This window comes from Stigmatopora argus, chromosome 4 (assembly GCF_051989625.1).
Source record: "Stigmatopora argus isolate UIUO_Sarg chromosome 4, RoL_Sarg_1.0, whole genome shotgun sequence".
Classification (NCBI taxonomy): Eukaryota; Metazoa; Chordata; class Actinopteri; order Syngnathiformes; family Syngnathidae; genus Stigmatopora; species Stigmatopora argus.
The window spans coordinates 5,075,661-5,091,212 of record NC_135390.1 but is presented as its reverse complement, the minus strand read 5'-3'; the positions used below and the strand labels follow the sequence as shown (position 1 = coordinate 5,091,212).

The following is a 15,552-nucleotide window of genomic DNA, read 5'->3' as shown; positions in this document are numbered from 1 at the left end:
GGGATTCATCCAGTATCTCAGAAATACCACGTGCAATGATTTTTCTTAAGATTTTCCCTTCAAGGTAACACATTTGTACTCCTTATTAAAACCATGAATATGGAGGTGAAAATTGTGAATCAGGGGGGGTCTTATACAAGAGAACCTCAACGATTTTAAGGCAATTTTAAGGGTACGTCTTATACACGGAGACGGCTTATATGCGAGAAAATACGGTAGTTATGTATTGGTCACGTGTGATAATGCTCTACTTCATGAGGCTGTACAAATAGTGTTTCTGTGGACTGGCTACCAGGTTCCACAGACTTCCATCCCATGTAGGACCTCAGAGACATTCTTTTGACCGCCTAGGTGTCACAGCACAAATTGTCCAGGAATTGATGGAGCACCTGATCCTGGTCTAGGAGGGGATCCCTAAGGAGAACGGCCATTGTCTTATGAGAAGCGTACCAAGACGTATGAATGGATGCGTTCAGGCATGTGCAGCCTTTATGGTGAAAGCCACATTGAACATGATTTTCAATTGTCTTGAGGAATTTCAACAGGAGTTAGTTTTATCTTAAATTTGACCCTCACACCCAATACTATTATATCAGTCGAAATTCCCATGACCAATGGTTACTGGTTCCATTGATCATTCGTAGATTATTTTCATCAATTACTTAACAAAATTTGATATTCAAATGAAATTGAAAAAAAAAGAGAAGTTAAATCACGCACAGGGTCATTTTTATTGCAATAAGGTTCCTAACATTTTAAAACAGACACTTTTCCTTTTACAAAATTACAAAATAATGTTTTGGTACTATTTTAAGTGTAGGAATGTATTGAATTGAATCCAATGCCAACAAGCAAGTCATCAAGTTAACAATGGCGTTTTAGTTCAAGTATGAAAGCGCAAGATAAAAATTGCAGTGCTAAGACTGAAGGAAAAGTCTTGAGAATATTAATTATTCATATGCTTCTAGCATTTTACGTATATAGTGCAGTGACAGTACTTAAGTGAGTTTAGATTAGGTTCTCGGTGCAAAACTCTGAGGATGAACGTATACAGTGGTACCTCGTCATACGACCGCTCGTCATACAATATTCTCGTCTTACGACGGAAATTTCGATCGAATAATTCGCCCGTCATGCGACCAAAATTTCGTGATGCGATCAAGGCAGGTGGCCATGGCACTGTCTTTTTTGCATATCTTTCGTGTATAACAATATCTACGAGCACCGAATGAGTTATTCAGACCAGGAAATGCACAACGCGCATGTGCGGGAAAAAGAGGGCCTTCTGGGTAATGAAGTATACTCGTGCAACGCCGACAGGCAATAGAACTCTTTCTCAGAATAAAACTTTACCCACAATCAATACGTGGGTAAGCTCAGCTGCTGCATTTCCTGTTATTTTTATCTATTACTTCTTGTTCGCTGCTCATAAGAACATCAGGGGCACTGGCGCGGAACTCCCCGCAATAGCATCCCCGGTAGCAACTCTATCATAGGCTCCGTTCAAAGTGGATGCGAGCACAGATGCTACAAGCTAAAAGGGAGGCACTAGCCAGCTCCCCCGAAGCTCCCATGAGCAGCGGAGCGATCGCTAATAAAAGACTGCTGCTTGTTGGCAAGTGGTCGTGCGTTATCCGATTGTGAGGACATTTGTGTGCATCATTTTCGGAATATTTTGAAGGGAATAGTACAACAGCAAACAGCCCATCGATAGTGAACGTGAGGGTGGAGTGTTTGTTACGTTTACGAGTGCGTTGTGTGGAGAAAAAAAAACGAAGCCCCCCGGCCCTTTTGTGCGCCTCTCCGTCTCCCCTCGGCGAAATCCGCCCAATTTTAGTTAGATTAAACACATTTTATTTCTATTAAACCACTAGTTATGTGTTACTTTGTTAATAGATGGGGAATTAGAAGAAATAAAACATTTTTTCCAATCCAATATCCTGTTTTTGGTGTTTTTTCAGAGGGCTGGAACGAATTAATTTGTTTTCAATTCATTTCAATGGGAAACACCCGCTCGAGTTACGAGAACCTCGTCATACGATCGTATGTCGAGGTACCACTGTACTAGTATTCTCATTAATGAAGAAATAGCGCCCCAAAGTGGCTGGAAGGTATACTGCGCATATTATTGTGGCTATCCAAGAGACTAAATGTACATACGTACTAGCTTTTAGAATAAGTAATCCAGGTCCAGGAGTTTGCATGTTCTCCCTGGGCCTGCGTGGGTTTTCTCTGGGTACTCCGATTTTCTCTCACATTTCAAAGACATGCATGGCAGGCTGATTGGACACTCTAAATTGGCCCTAGGTATGAGTGTGAGCGTGAATGGTTGTCTGTCTCCTCGTGCCTTGCGATTGGCTGATCACCAATTCAGGGTGTCCCCCGCCTCTGCTCCGAAGTTAGCTGGGATAGACTCCAGCACCCCCCGCGACCCTAGCGAGGATAAAGCGGTTCAGAAAATAAATATATATTTCAGATAGGGCAAGCAAAATTATGCAGATGACGTCACACGACTGTTTCAGATTCACCCAACGATTCCTCCACTGACATTATTTCAAAGTTTGACATGTTTGTGGCAGGAAAAACCCAAATTTGTCACTCATACAAGGATACGCGCCACATCAAAAAGCACAACACAAAAAAGTAGTAAAATAATTTACGACAGAAAAGAACAACCCCTCCAAAAAACAATGTCATAGCTTTATCACACATTTATTACATAAAATTAAACTAAAATGTTAACAACATGAAACATGTTAAATGTTCTTACTGTGCGGCATGCACAAAAAAATAAAAGGCGTTTTAGCTGCTATACTACAACTCCCATGAGCACCCCGTACCCGGAAGTAACTCGCACGTTCTTAGCGCTCATCACGCTGTCTCGCTAGCTGATCAAGAAGAGAAAACACATTTAAATCAGAATTCCTGGCGTCCACTAAGGTAACTACAGCTGTAACCGCATTATTTTATGTGTTTTTATTGCACAATCACGTAATTCTCCACGTCTACTTGTAATGGCGTGGTACAAGTCCATGTGCTTTTGAGTCGGCTGGATGGGATTTTGCAGGCCAGCCGGCGGCGGATGTTGTCCGTAAGAACTTTCTGCTTTTACAGAAAATGTCTGCAGCTAAAGTCAAAATGCGGCAGAAGAAACTTATAAACCAACCTGCCAGTGTGCAGTTCGTCTCCTCGGGCAGCCGCCAAACCAACGGTAAAACTATCCACTTTGCCTTTTCACAAACACATTTAGATATGTATTTACCCTACGTTTGGACATTTTGGACTACAAGGCCTGGCGTCCACTTATGATGTGGACATCATTTTTCTCAGAAACTAGATCATGTAAAAAGATAATTCTTTGTTTTTACACTCATCAGGTCCCATCTCATCTGATTTTCTGAACCGCTTTATCCTCACTACGGTCGCCTCTGGCCCGGAGTCAGCTGGCATAGGCTCCAGCACCCCACGCGACCCTAATGAGGATAAAGCGGTTCAGAAAATTAGATGAAAGAAAGAGACAACAAATGAATTTGTATATATTGTATGCAAATTGGGCAGTCGGCGGTTTAGTGGTTAGCGTGTCGGCCTCACAGTTCTGGGGTCCTGGGTTCAAATTCAGGTCTGTACACCTGTGTGGAGTTTGCATGTTCTCCCCGGGCCTGCTCGAGTTTCCTCCTGGTCTTATTGTTTCCTCCCACATTCCAAAGACATGCATTGTAGGCTTGTTGGACACTATAAATTGCCCCTAGGTAGAGCTGGGCGATATGACAATACCGTATTTTCTCGATTTATAACACGCAGATTTTTGCTATATAATTAATTCCAATAGATGGGGTGCGTGTTATAATCAATAACTAAAATAAATTACAAATTTTCGATCGAAAAAAGCAATGTCAAACTCACTTTGACGCACGGATTTTACGTCATCTCGTAAAGCCGGTCGAAAATCGGAAAGCCGAGACCACCACTGCCCCCCTCTAGCCTCGTACTCGTCTCAGTTCACCCTCTCTCAGTTCAGTTTTGGACATTGTACAAGCAACATGGCATCAAAACGAGCAAGTTATACCGCAGCGTTCAAAAGAAAAGTCATCAAAGTGGCAGAGGAATTGGGCAACAGAGAAGCTGGAAGAAAATTTGATATTAGTGAAGCTAACATCCGTGGTTGGAGGAAGAAGAAAGACTCATTATTGAAAGAAAAAGCAACAGCAAAAGCATCAGGACGTGGAAGAAAAGCAATGTTCCCAGAGTTAGAGAAAGAACTTCTTAAAACGATTGCTGAGAGAAGAGCTGCAGGGTGTGCCATCAACACAGTCGAGCTGCGTATCCTCGCCCTGAAAATCATGAAAAAAACCCAACAAGGATTCCGGCTTCAAATCGTCTGCATGTTGGTGCTATAAGTTTATGCAGCGGCGCGACCTATCTGTAAGAAAGGGAACGTCAATTGCCCAAAGGATGCCGGAACAGATGTAGCCATAATTCCTGGAGGTATGACCAGCCAACTCCAGGTCATGGACGTCTCGTGCAACCGTCCCTTCAAGCAACAGATGAAGCAGAAATGGGCGGAATGGATGGCTTCAGGGGAGAAAACATTTACAGCAAGTGGCAACACCAGAAAGCCATCACTGCAGCTAATCACACAGTGGATCAAGAAGAGTTGGGACGCAGTGGAGCCTGCCATCATCACCAGAGGCTTCAAGAAGTGTTGCCTCACCAACAAGCTGGATGGTACTGAGGATGATGTGTTGTGGGAGGAAGAGGATGAAGGAAGCGTGGACGTTGATAGGATTCTCAACGAAGAGATGTATGAGGAGACGGATGAGGGGACAGACAAAGAGAGAGAGGAATATCTGCAGAGACTATTTAAAGATTTTGATGCGGACTCTTCATTTGAAGGATTCTAATGAATAAATTTGTACTCTTGATGAACACTTGTAGTTTAAACACATGTGATAGTCTTTTCCATTGTGCATATCTTCAAATCATTTATTTATTCAATTTGTATGTTCCTTTTCTTGTTTGAGAATGACAATAGATATTTGAATTAAAACATGGTATTGTCAATTGAAATGTAGTCAATGTTCAAGGAAGTCTAAAAGGTATTGCAACATAACATGTCTACATGAAATGTTTGTCCACTCTGTGTATCCCTTTTCACATAATAATCAAGTTCAACGCACATAATTGATTGTCCCTTTGAAGTCTTTTAAGTCCCCATACCCTCGTTAAGAGAAAGTAATGCACGACACTCGACACGCTCGTACCTGAAGATTTCTCTATCCGGTTTTGAACAAAACAATCGTGAAACGAAGAAAAAAAGGTACGATTTCTGATTTTCGTCAGCGGGAAATTTTAGGTGCGCACTATATTCGATTACTGCGTTTTTCCAGATGTTTTTGGCCCAAAATTACCTGCGTGTTATTTTCGAGTGCGCGTTAAAATCGAGAAAATACGGTAATCATGTAATAATTTTTGTCAACAATACAAAAAACTTTCCATAAAAAGGTCTCAATTTTAAACTGCAATCACTCCACCTGACCACTACAGAGAACAGGGTGCTGTTGCGAGATGAATGCTAGTTCCAGACCAACGCTCAGGAGAAGGCAAATGATGAGGAAACGTGTTTTTAGCATTTTAGCAATACAGGGTAATGCGGAGCATCAACGCAAAAGGACAATAACATGGCCAAAATAAGCGATTATGAGATGCAGGACAACACCGAGCCGACCCACGAAAAGGTCCAAGTGAATTCTCCCACGCGTTTCTCTTCTTTTTTTTTAAATCTGGCGTTTATGCAAATGAGTATTTATGACCCTGGGCTGTTGCATGAAATCGTAAAAGGTGGAAAAGTTTCCAAAATACCAAAAAATGAACATGAATAACTCTTAAGACCCCCAATCCTCTCAAAATGACGTGATCGGTTCCAATTTCGGATCACGCCATCAGAATGGGGACATCCGTTTTATCATTGTACCTTATGCAATGAAGGCAAAGGCACTTATTCATTTTTATCATGTCTCACAGGGGGAAGTGGCGAAGGTCCATCTAACGACAATTCACCATCAACAAGAAAAACAAGCTCCGACTTTAAGTCTGCGTGGGTTCGTGGACACCAGAAAGATGGTGGTGTTTATCTTGACAAGTTACCTCATCATATTAATGGTAAAAACACCTCTCCTGTGCCCTCTGGACTGACATTTAATGAGATCAGGATTGATCACAATTTATATTTTATTGTAAACAATTACCCTAACCTTGTATGTATCTAGTCTCACTTTTAATTGGACATGTTAAATTAAGGTCAAGACCTGTAACTGCAAGTAAAGCTCAATTTCTCAGTTTATCAGGCGTATAGTTCTAAATTTGCTTTTGTTGAATATATTAACAATAAATAAATAAATGCAAATGCACAATGTAGCAAGAATGTGAACAAGTTCTTCTCGCCTTTGCCAAATTGTACCCGTAGTTGAAACCTTCGCTACAGCCAGGGCAGCAGAGGTAAATGCTATGCTGAATGCTGTTACCAAGACAACGAGCACCTGCCATGTTTCTGGAGCGATCCCAAGGCACATGAGAAGAAGAGCGATGAGCCACAACACCAAACGACTTCCATGGCGACTGAGAGAGATGGCCAACAAAATGGTAGTGTTCACACGATGATTGAATCCCCAAAACGCACTTTGGTTTCTGACCGTGGGACATTTGCGTCTTGGTCACCCACAGAGAGAGAAATCTCTGCAGGGCAGCTCAAAAAAAAAGGAGCCGACGAAGAGAATGAGTCGGAGAGCACGCCGGCGTCACGGAAACATGCTGCTGGAGTTCAATCGAAGGCAGAGGAAGAACGTGTGGCTGGAGACGCACATCTGGCATGCCAAGCGCTTCCACATGGTCAAAAAGTGGGGCTACTGCCTTGGGAATAGGCCCACCTTGAAATGTTACCGCCCTTCCTACAGAGCCATGACGACTCATTGCCTGCTGCAGGTGCTGTACAGGAATAGATACTGTAAACCAGGGGTCCCCAACCTGGCCCTCAAGGTCTACTGTGGGTCCTGTTTTTTTCCAACAGATCTAGCCCAAAGAGTTTAACCATTGAGAGCCCATGACAAAATCTGACAGATCAACTGATTGCAGTTGTAAGAAACCGCATTGGTGAAAAGTTGCTGGCCTGTTTAGTTGGAATGAAATCCTGCACCCTCTGTGGGCCTTTGTGGAAATGTTTGGGGACCCCTGCTATAAATGCAGAAGTCAGGGATGTCAAACATCAGGCCTGCGGGTTGTAAGTGGCCTCCAAGCTGGTCATTTCCTGCCCGCTGGGTGGTTCTGCCTGACAGGCACATTGTAGCTAATTCTATACTGTGCGTACACCATGGGTGTCCAAACAGGTTCTCAAGGGCTGCAGTGGGTGAAGTTTTTCATTATTGCCAATGAAGAGGACATATCTTCACTAATCTCGTGTCTTAAAAGTGTCATCAGTTGATTGCAGTCAGGTGCTGCTGGTTTCAGAAGAAACCATATTGGTTAAATTGTCTGTGCTGGATCAGTTGAAAGAAAAACCTGCACCTACTGCGGCCTTTTGTGGAATAGTTTGGACAGCCTTGACATGCGCAATCATGTTTTTATTTTAGCAGTAGTACTGTAAAAACAGAAATTTGTGAGTTTTGTGATTGAGCTTGTTCACTTCTCCACTTTGCACAGTTTCGTGTCCACAGTCTCATTCCTTTATTTGTTCAATCCCCTCAATGGATGCTAATGAGTTAACAAGGAAATGATCCAAACATGCCCCAAAAGCAATAGGAAGCAACCAATGAATAGAAACCAGCCCTGAAATGCCCCCCAAAATCTGTGGCAAATGCTTCAAATTGTATAGGAAGTGACCCACAACTACCCTCAAATTACAAAGTGACTCAAAAATAACTTGACAGGAATCACTTCAACTGGTCTGGTTGTGAATGCTTTCAGTGGCGTTGACGATACCACACGTTCAATCCATTTTACCTGGAGAGGTGCGGATTAACAAATGTTGACTTGAACATTTGTCCCCTCCCAGTCAAAATGAATTGGATGTTTAGCACCGTCAATGGCACCCAGTCGGTTAACTTATTTGTCCAGCCCACAGGAGATCTAATTGCCATAATTGTGACCATACTGACACTGGCTCAAAGGCTGATTTATGTTTTCTGCTTTTGACCAAACAGGACCTGTCATACTACTGCTGTTTGGAGCTCCAGGGAGAGGAAGAGAAGCTTCTGAATTGTCTTTCACAGTTGACCAGCAAGGAAACTGGTGAGAGATCATGTCGCACAAATGCAGCTTCAGATATTCACGTTTATGTTGTGCGAGATTAAAAAATCTCTCCTATTACGTCATGGAAAATTTTATATCAGTTTATTTTGATAAATCTAGTAAGTAATTTTATACATAATAAGTTTCTAATAATTTGGGGAAAACAATTATGACGGTAAACAAGTGCAGAACCGCACCAAAGATTTTTAATTGTCTACTAGTATACTTGCAAGTGGGCTTATGTGTTATGACTACATTAAGTTAGCGTAATGTCATTAATAATCAATTAATATTGATGGTGGAAAGAATTGGGTAGATTGTGCCGTGACAATTGTTGGTTGGCAAAATTAATGCTTATAATGAATCCTCAGGCACATCCTCTTGGAAGGTGTATTGCACAAAAACGAGCAAATGTGCCTTGTTGTCAACATCAGTAGAGTCATCCACCTGTGTACGACTGTGAATCATTTATGCTTTGGGGCTTTTTGCTCTGAATGTGGTGAAGTTTTGGGGGTTTCATAGCATCATTACTTAACTGTTCACTGCAAAAAACATGGCAAATGTGGTTGTTGTGTATTATCTGTTACAATGAATTCGTCAGTCTTTTAAATGAAGCTTTGTAGTAGTCTGTGATGACTTTGGGATCTCACTTGCTAATTTTCTAATCTCTAGAGAGTTTTGTTTTGACTAATTAAAAAAGCAAGACGTTTTCTCCCAACGGTTTACTTTGGTCTAAACGCAGCATTAGCTTTACTGATGTTTGTCAACGTGTGTCCTTTTTCTGTTCTTTTTATGATGTTAAGCTTTGTTTTCATGGTGATTGCTTTTATTTTGGTTGGAGCTAGAAGAGCCATCTTACTTCTTTGGGGGGCATTATTTGGGAGCTAGGCAAAGGTGCACTAGCCTAGTGGAAACTATGGCCCAGGGGACTAAATTGGGGACAAGGCACATGGGTCATAAAGACGAAACATGGTCACATAGGTCACGGACAATTGTAACCAAGGACTCCCGGTTTAAATGGGAAATTTTGTCAGTTGTCAGTTCGTTATCGATTTGGTGAGGTTGTCATGGCACAGCACTAATGCACGTGGAGTCATTCGTAATGTTGTATGTTGCTCTTCTAAATTGGCAGGCCCAACATTTGCTCAGAAGTTGTGCATGTCAGGGCGAAGGCAAGGTAGCGTCGTGTTGTACAAGGCAGGATGCTTCCCCTCGCAGCCTTTGGGCCCAGTCACATTCCTATGGAGACCCCGTACACCGGGATCAGCTCACAGACAACTTTGGACTTGGGTTCATCCTGCTCTAAAACAGGTAGGGTGAGGTCATATTCTTGTACATTTTTTGTGTGTGATCTCTTTGTTTCACTTGAATATTTCTTGCGCGCAGGATGTGCTTGCTCAGTTCCAAAGTGTGTGCCAGTGTGAGGCTGTGGTTCCGCCGCCTGTGCCATTGATTATGGAAACAGACATCTCCACCGCAAGTTCGCAACCAGAGCCCGATAAAAACTGTGGAATCAATCAAAAGGCAGGAAGTAAGAGGAAGCAAAGCCGCAAGGATGCCAGTGGACCTCCTGTCAAGAAGATCTTGGGTGATGGAACCAGAGCCCCTGGCACACCTGTCACCTGGAAATCGGGCTCAACTGGAATATTGATCAAGTTTGTTGTTTTTAGATGGGGTTTATTCAAAACGTTGGCAGAGGTCGTCATGAAATATCCTATTTTTCAGTGACCTCACAATGGAGATTGTCCGATACCGCCTGATTGGACCGCAGTCCCATTCTGTGCTGGCAGATGCTTTGGAAGCTGCTACAGACTGTGATGTAAGAGCAATAAATTTGATTAGAATAGAAAGCACAATCTCGGGTATTCCAAGCACGCCAGTGACCTAGCGTTGCTCTCTCTTTTAAAAAAAAAAATCAAAGCAAATGAGCAAATCACGGCCCTCTTTCTTCTGGTGGCCTAATCACTGCAAAGAAGAAAGCAAGATGAAGCTCCATCAGCAACAAGCTGACATCTTTCACATACTGAAAGGTGTATTTCTTTGAAAATGGTCCAATTTGAATGTTTGTGTCATCTAACAGTTTTTGTGTAACTCAGGCATCTACTCAAGTGCCGAGCTCCCCCCGGGCACAGTGCTTGGGCTCACGGTTGACGACCCTCGCCTGAATATACCCAAAAAGAAGGTTACAGCTTTGCCCTGTGTAAGAGAGGCACAAGGTAAAAGCAGTTTCACCACCGAACCGAAAAGGCGGAAATTAAAAAAAAAGTCACTTTTGGCTTTCCTGCCAGGGGCCATCATGTAGTTATTTGCATGACTTGTTTGGAACAGTTTTTATGGCATCTCATTTTTTGGAACAGACAGTTGCTAGATTACTTCACAGGTTGCAGTCCAAAATTTCACAAAGTTACTGCACACTCAATTTGTCCAAAATGGACCAAATGAATCCGTTGTTTTCTGTCTTGAGGTCGTTTCACTGAGTGCACATCCGGTGTTGTGCTCCTGGGGGGCCTCTGCTCAGCCATGCAGATGCTCCAGGTTCGAATCCTGGCAGCACCCTGCCCTCCCGAAACGGCATCACTGACAAACAATGGTTTATGCGTTGCTTTTCTTAAAATTCTAATTGGGCCTTATTATGGAGGGGATGGATGTTCTTGATGGGGGAAGTTTGAAATACTCCCTTTGTCCCCCCTCTTATATTGTGATATTTTTGGAGACTGCAACCTGGCAGAAAAGAGATTGGAGGCTACTAATAGACATGGAGAAATTGGGATGCACACCACAGCAAAATCATAATTTAAATGTCATCATATATTACTACAAGTGTCTGTCATTGTTAGTTGTCTAGTACTACAAGCAAACACGTAGGTCTTACATCTTTCTTGAATGCATGGTAAACCATCCCATGTACAGAGCTCTCATCAATGTGAAGGAAGGTTGGCTCCCCTCTGTTAAAGTGTGGGTTTACACGTGTATGCCTTTGTCTGCCATTTCCCTCAGAGGTGGATGATCAGAAGAGAATAGAAGTGTCTTTGCGCGGTGTACCAGAACACTGTTGTCAGAGTTTCCTGTGGGAAGAGTCTGTGCGCAACAATGTCCTAGAGAATAAAATTTCAGAGCAGGTATCAAAGCATGTTATTTTGACTTTCTGTTCCTTTGTGTACTGGACTTGATTGACTGACAAGTCCTTTTTGACTTTTACGCCTCAAAGGACTTAAACCAAATGAAGAGCGAGGTTCTGGTGCCAGGTTCTAGGCTCAGACCTACCCCCCTTCAAGGACGAGTTCCCATCCTGCTTGTTCACCAGCCTGGAAAGCAAGGAGGAAATGAGATGAATTCCTGGGGGGGCGGTTGGGACCTGTTGGTCCCCAAAGGCTGGGGCATGGCTTTCTGGATTCCTCTTGTGAGTACCCTTACAACTGAGTGAAAGTAATGTCTGTGGGTATGTTGTTTTGGTGGTTTGTTAGGGTGTGTGGATTTTAAAATTGCGATTGAATAAAAAAAAAAAGGTCGACCGGTGATCTACTTTGCAAGATTTAATCGACATGCAGATAGATAGGACTAGTTCGAAGAGAGCCAAATGTAAAGCTTAAACCCACAAAAATAATTACACGCATTATGCACTTACAAATAGGCTCCCGCACCCCTGCGACCCTTTTGAGGATAAGCGGTTTGGAAAATGATTGATTGATAATTTCAAATGTCTGCTAGCTCAATAGAAATATAGTGCGTGCGCGCACACGGATCAGTCATTTTGCTATGGCATGGCAAAACATACACCAGCTTAAACATACGGACATGCTAAAAGCACGTTTTTAAAAAGGCAACGGAATCAAAACTGAGTTTGGTAGTACTTTATTTAGCCATTTTACAATGTACTCTCGTTTTTTGATCAATCATCACCCACAAATTCATCAAAGTCCTCATTTTCTGTATCCGAATTGAACAATTGTCCAAATGATTCATCAAAAACGCTGGGTCCATTGCCATGTGGCTCCACAGAAATGATGCCGGCTTTGGCAAAAGCTCGAACAACAGTGCAAGCAGACACGTTAGTCCAAGCGGCCACAATCCATTCGAAAATAGTGGCGTAACTAGCCCGGCGCTGCCTCCTACTCTTCGTAAAGCTGTGTCGGCTTTGGCAAAAGCTCGAACAGTGCAAGCAGACACGTTCGTCCAAGCGGCCACAATCCATTCGCAAATAGTGGCGTAACTAGCCTGGTGATGCCTCCTACTCTTCGTAAAGCTGTGTCTGCTTTGGCAAAAGCTCGAACAACAGTGAAACCAGAAACATTTGTCCAAGCGGCCACAATCCATTCGCATATAGTGGCGTAACTAGCTCGGCGCTACCTCCTACTCTTCGTAAAGCTGTGTCGGCTTTGGCAAAAGCTCGAACAACAGTGAAACCAGACACGTTCGTCCAAGCGGCCACAATCCATTCGCAAATAGTGGCGTAACTAGCCCGACGCTGCCCGCCACCCTTCGTAAAGCTGTGTTCGCCACCTATCATCCATTGTTCCCATGCCGCTCGCAACTTCGCTTTGAATGCCTGGTTGACGCCGATGTCCAGCGGTTTTCAAGCATCTGTTGTTAGTGCCTTTAACAACCGTGCAAGCAGACACATTCGTCCAAGTGGCCACAATCCATTCGCAAATAGTGGCGTAACTAGCCCGGCGCTTTAGTTAAGCCTCCGGGAATGACGGCAAGCTCAGAGTTCATTTTCGTGACTTGGTTTTTCACCGCTACTGCGAGATAGGCACGCTCAAATCAACTAAGCTTCTTCTTCTTGACTTGGCGAAGCTCGTTCTCCTGCTTCCTCCATTTGCTAACCATGGATTCGTTGATCTAAAATTCCCTCGCGGCTGCTCTATTCCCATGTTCCCCTGCATAATTGATGGCTTGAAGTTTGAACTGAGCTTCGTAAGCGTGTCTATTTGTATTATATTCATTTTCGAGGGGGCCTTAGAAACCAAACCGAAATTGTTTTGCAATAAACACATGCCCACACTATATACGGGTACCTTGTAGGGGCGTGCCTTTAGGTCTGACCCCACCCACATCCGCCTTCTATCTATATAAGAAGTGTGTCGGCAAGAAGTGATCTCAGGCGCCCTGTCTATTTTGGAGAAAATTTAAGACTTTTTAGTGCGCCTTATAGTCGTGAAAATACGGTACATTTTTTGGGGGGAGCAAGCTCGCCCAGCCCTGGAAATAATGCATGTGAGAAGTAGTTAGTGATTGGAAAACTAACTGCACACAATGCTTTTTAGTTTTGTTGTCCCTTTCTTAAAGGTGGTATATTTTCTTTGGAAGCTCAACTTGTTTAAAACTCATTCATTGGCATGGCCATATTTCAAAGCTCTAGTTTGTTTCAGCATGCCCTGTGAAATGTTAAATCTAGCTTGAAATGAAAATCAGACCAGAGGCAAACCCCCAAATTTATTTTGTTTTTCAATCATAAAGCTCCAAATCAAGTGCTTATACTCTGTCTTCCTCCGCCAGGTGTACAGGGGTGTTCGCATTGGTGGACTCAAAATGAGTGTGACACACTCTCAGAATAAAGGCGTCCCTCACTTCCCTCATGATTTCCCGGACTGTCCCGCAGGAGATCGTTTTCAGGAAGAGCAAGAATCCGAGCTCCTTGAAAAGTTCAAGAGGTTAGTTGCAGAACGAAATAGCATTTTGAACTTCATAAAAAGAAATCTATCTCTTTCTTTACACTTTGTGCTTTGGAATGGTCTTTGAAACACCCATATTTTTTAGATCTAAGAAGCACCTGAATACAAGTTCCTCTAGCCAAAGAAATGCACTATGAAAGGGAAAAATATTTACAAGGTTCACCAGAGTATGTTATACAACATTGTACGTTAAATTAATAATAGGAACACGAGGAACAACAGGCAAAATAAACCCCTGTTATGTAACAACAACAGTTTTTTAAAAATAATTGTATACCACCATAAAAAAATCAAAATCAGCTGTTGGTCAGAGTGAAAAAAACAAGACAGGAGTCGTACTTGAATAGAAGTCGCAGGCCCACACAAACTAAGAAAAAAAGTGAAACCTATACAGTGGTACCTCGAGATACGAGCTTAATGCGTTCTGTGACTGAGTTCGTATGTCGATTTACTCGTAACTCAAATGAACGTTTTTCATAGAAATGAACTAAAAACAAATTAATTTGTTTCAACCCAAATTTAAATGAACTTGGATTACGATGCAGACACACTCAATAAATTTAATCTAACCTTAGACTAAATTTAATTCAAATTTAGTTTTAAATTTTTATACCTTTCTTCTCCCGGGTTGGCTCTATTTGCCCCGCCTCCACCCTGACTTTCAGATGCAACCTATCAAGGGTTGTTTGCTTTTGTCTTCCCTTCAAAATATTCCGAAAATGATGCACACAAATGTCCTCACAATAGGATAACGCACGACCCATTGCCAACTTGCCCGGAAGTAGTACTTCTCTCGTATTAGCGAACAAGCTCCGCCATTCGCATTGACTAACGGGAAAAAAACCCAAAAAAATGCAACGCTCCGCCTGGTGCTCGTAGAGAGATTATACGAGGGAGTTGCGACCAGAAAGACAGTGCCCATGATGTTCTTATGAGCAGCCTCTCGCGTCCGCTGTATGCTCGTATATCAAAAATTGTCTAGTATCTCAAGATGAATATTTGCTCGAAATTTTACTCGTATCTCAAATTGCTCGTATGTCGGGGCACTCGTATGTCGAGGTATGACTGTTGTCTGGAAAATATGATATTTAAGATTTGGACCTACCTCATTTCCATCATATGTATAGTTTCCTCAATGCAATTGTTAATGTAATAGCCGTACTGTAAAATCTTCAGCTAGATGCGTGTCAACATAGTTTGTCTACTAAACTGGGGGATTTGTTGTTTGCCAAGTGTATGACCATTTGCCCTCTAATCTAGACGCCCGCCTGCCAAAAGAACCAATTACATTAAAAATGGCTGCCTGGCTCCATTCTGTTGCCCCTGGCAACAGTTGGCCGAAGAGTGGGATGTTATTGAAAATGACGGAGAAGAGAGAAAAGGAGACGCTTGGGCCGAAAGCACATTGCAGGGTGATGCGGCAATGCAGTCTGAGATAATGTCACGTCCCCAGGTTCCTGTGTCAAGTCCGCCAACTCACTTCACTGTCTTGAGGTTTGCCGTTTTGTATTTTGCCAATACGTAAATTGAATGTAACGTTCTGTAGTTCCTAGAAAGGTTTTTTTTGTTTTTCAAAGTCAAAATACACATCATTCGG

General features: G+C 42.7%; 1 protein-coding gene across 1 annotated transcript in view; it reads left to right on the top strand.

Annotated features, from left to right (window-relative positions):
• Positions 1 to 2,796: 2,796 nt before the first annotated feature.
• The window catches only part of pop1 (POP1 homolog, ribonuclease P/MRP subunit), an 18,835-nt gene continuing 6,079 nt past the window's right edge, over positions 2,797 to 15,552 (top strand). Inside the window, exons 1-15 of the mRNA XM_077598378.1 lie at positions 2,797 to 2,940; positions 3,115 to 3,211; positions 6,022 to 6,159; positions 6,464 to 6,639; positions 6,721 to 6,978; positions 8,193 to 8,280; positions 9,413 to 9,591; positions 9,667 to 9,935; positions 10,006 to 10,099; positions 10,202 to 10,310; positions 10,377 to 10,496; positions 11,278 to 11,399; positions 11,489 to 11,680; positions 13,780 to 13,934; positions 15,216 to 15,449. Of these exons, the coding sequence (XP_077454504.1) occupies positions 3,118 to 3,211; positions 6,022 to 6,159; positions 6,464 to 6,639; positions 6,721 to 6,978; positions 8,193 to 8,280; positions 9,413 to 9,591; positions 9,667 to 9,935; positions 10,006 to 10,099; positions 10,202 to 10,310; positions 10,377 to 10,496; positions 11,278 to 11,399; positions 11,489 to 11,680; positions 13,780 to 13,934; positions 15,216 to 15,449 (2,228 nt within the window). The 5' untranslated portion in view covers positions 2,797 to 2,940; positions 3,115 to 3,117. The remainder of the gene's footprint in view (positions 2,941 to 3,114; positions 3,212 to 6,021; positions 6,160 to 6,463; positions 6,640 to 6,720; positions 6,979 to 8,192; positions 8,281 to 9,412; positions 9,592 to 9,666; positions 9,936 to 10,005; positions 10,100 to 10,201; positions 10,311 to 10,376; positions 10,497 to 11,277; positions 11,400 to 11,488; positions 11,681 to 13,779; positions 13,935 to 15,215; positions 15,450 to 15,552) is intronic.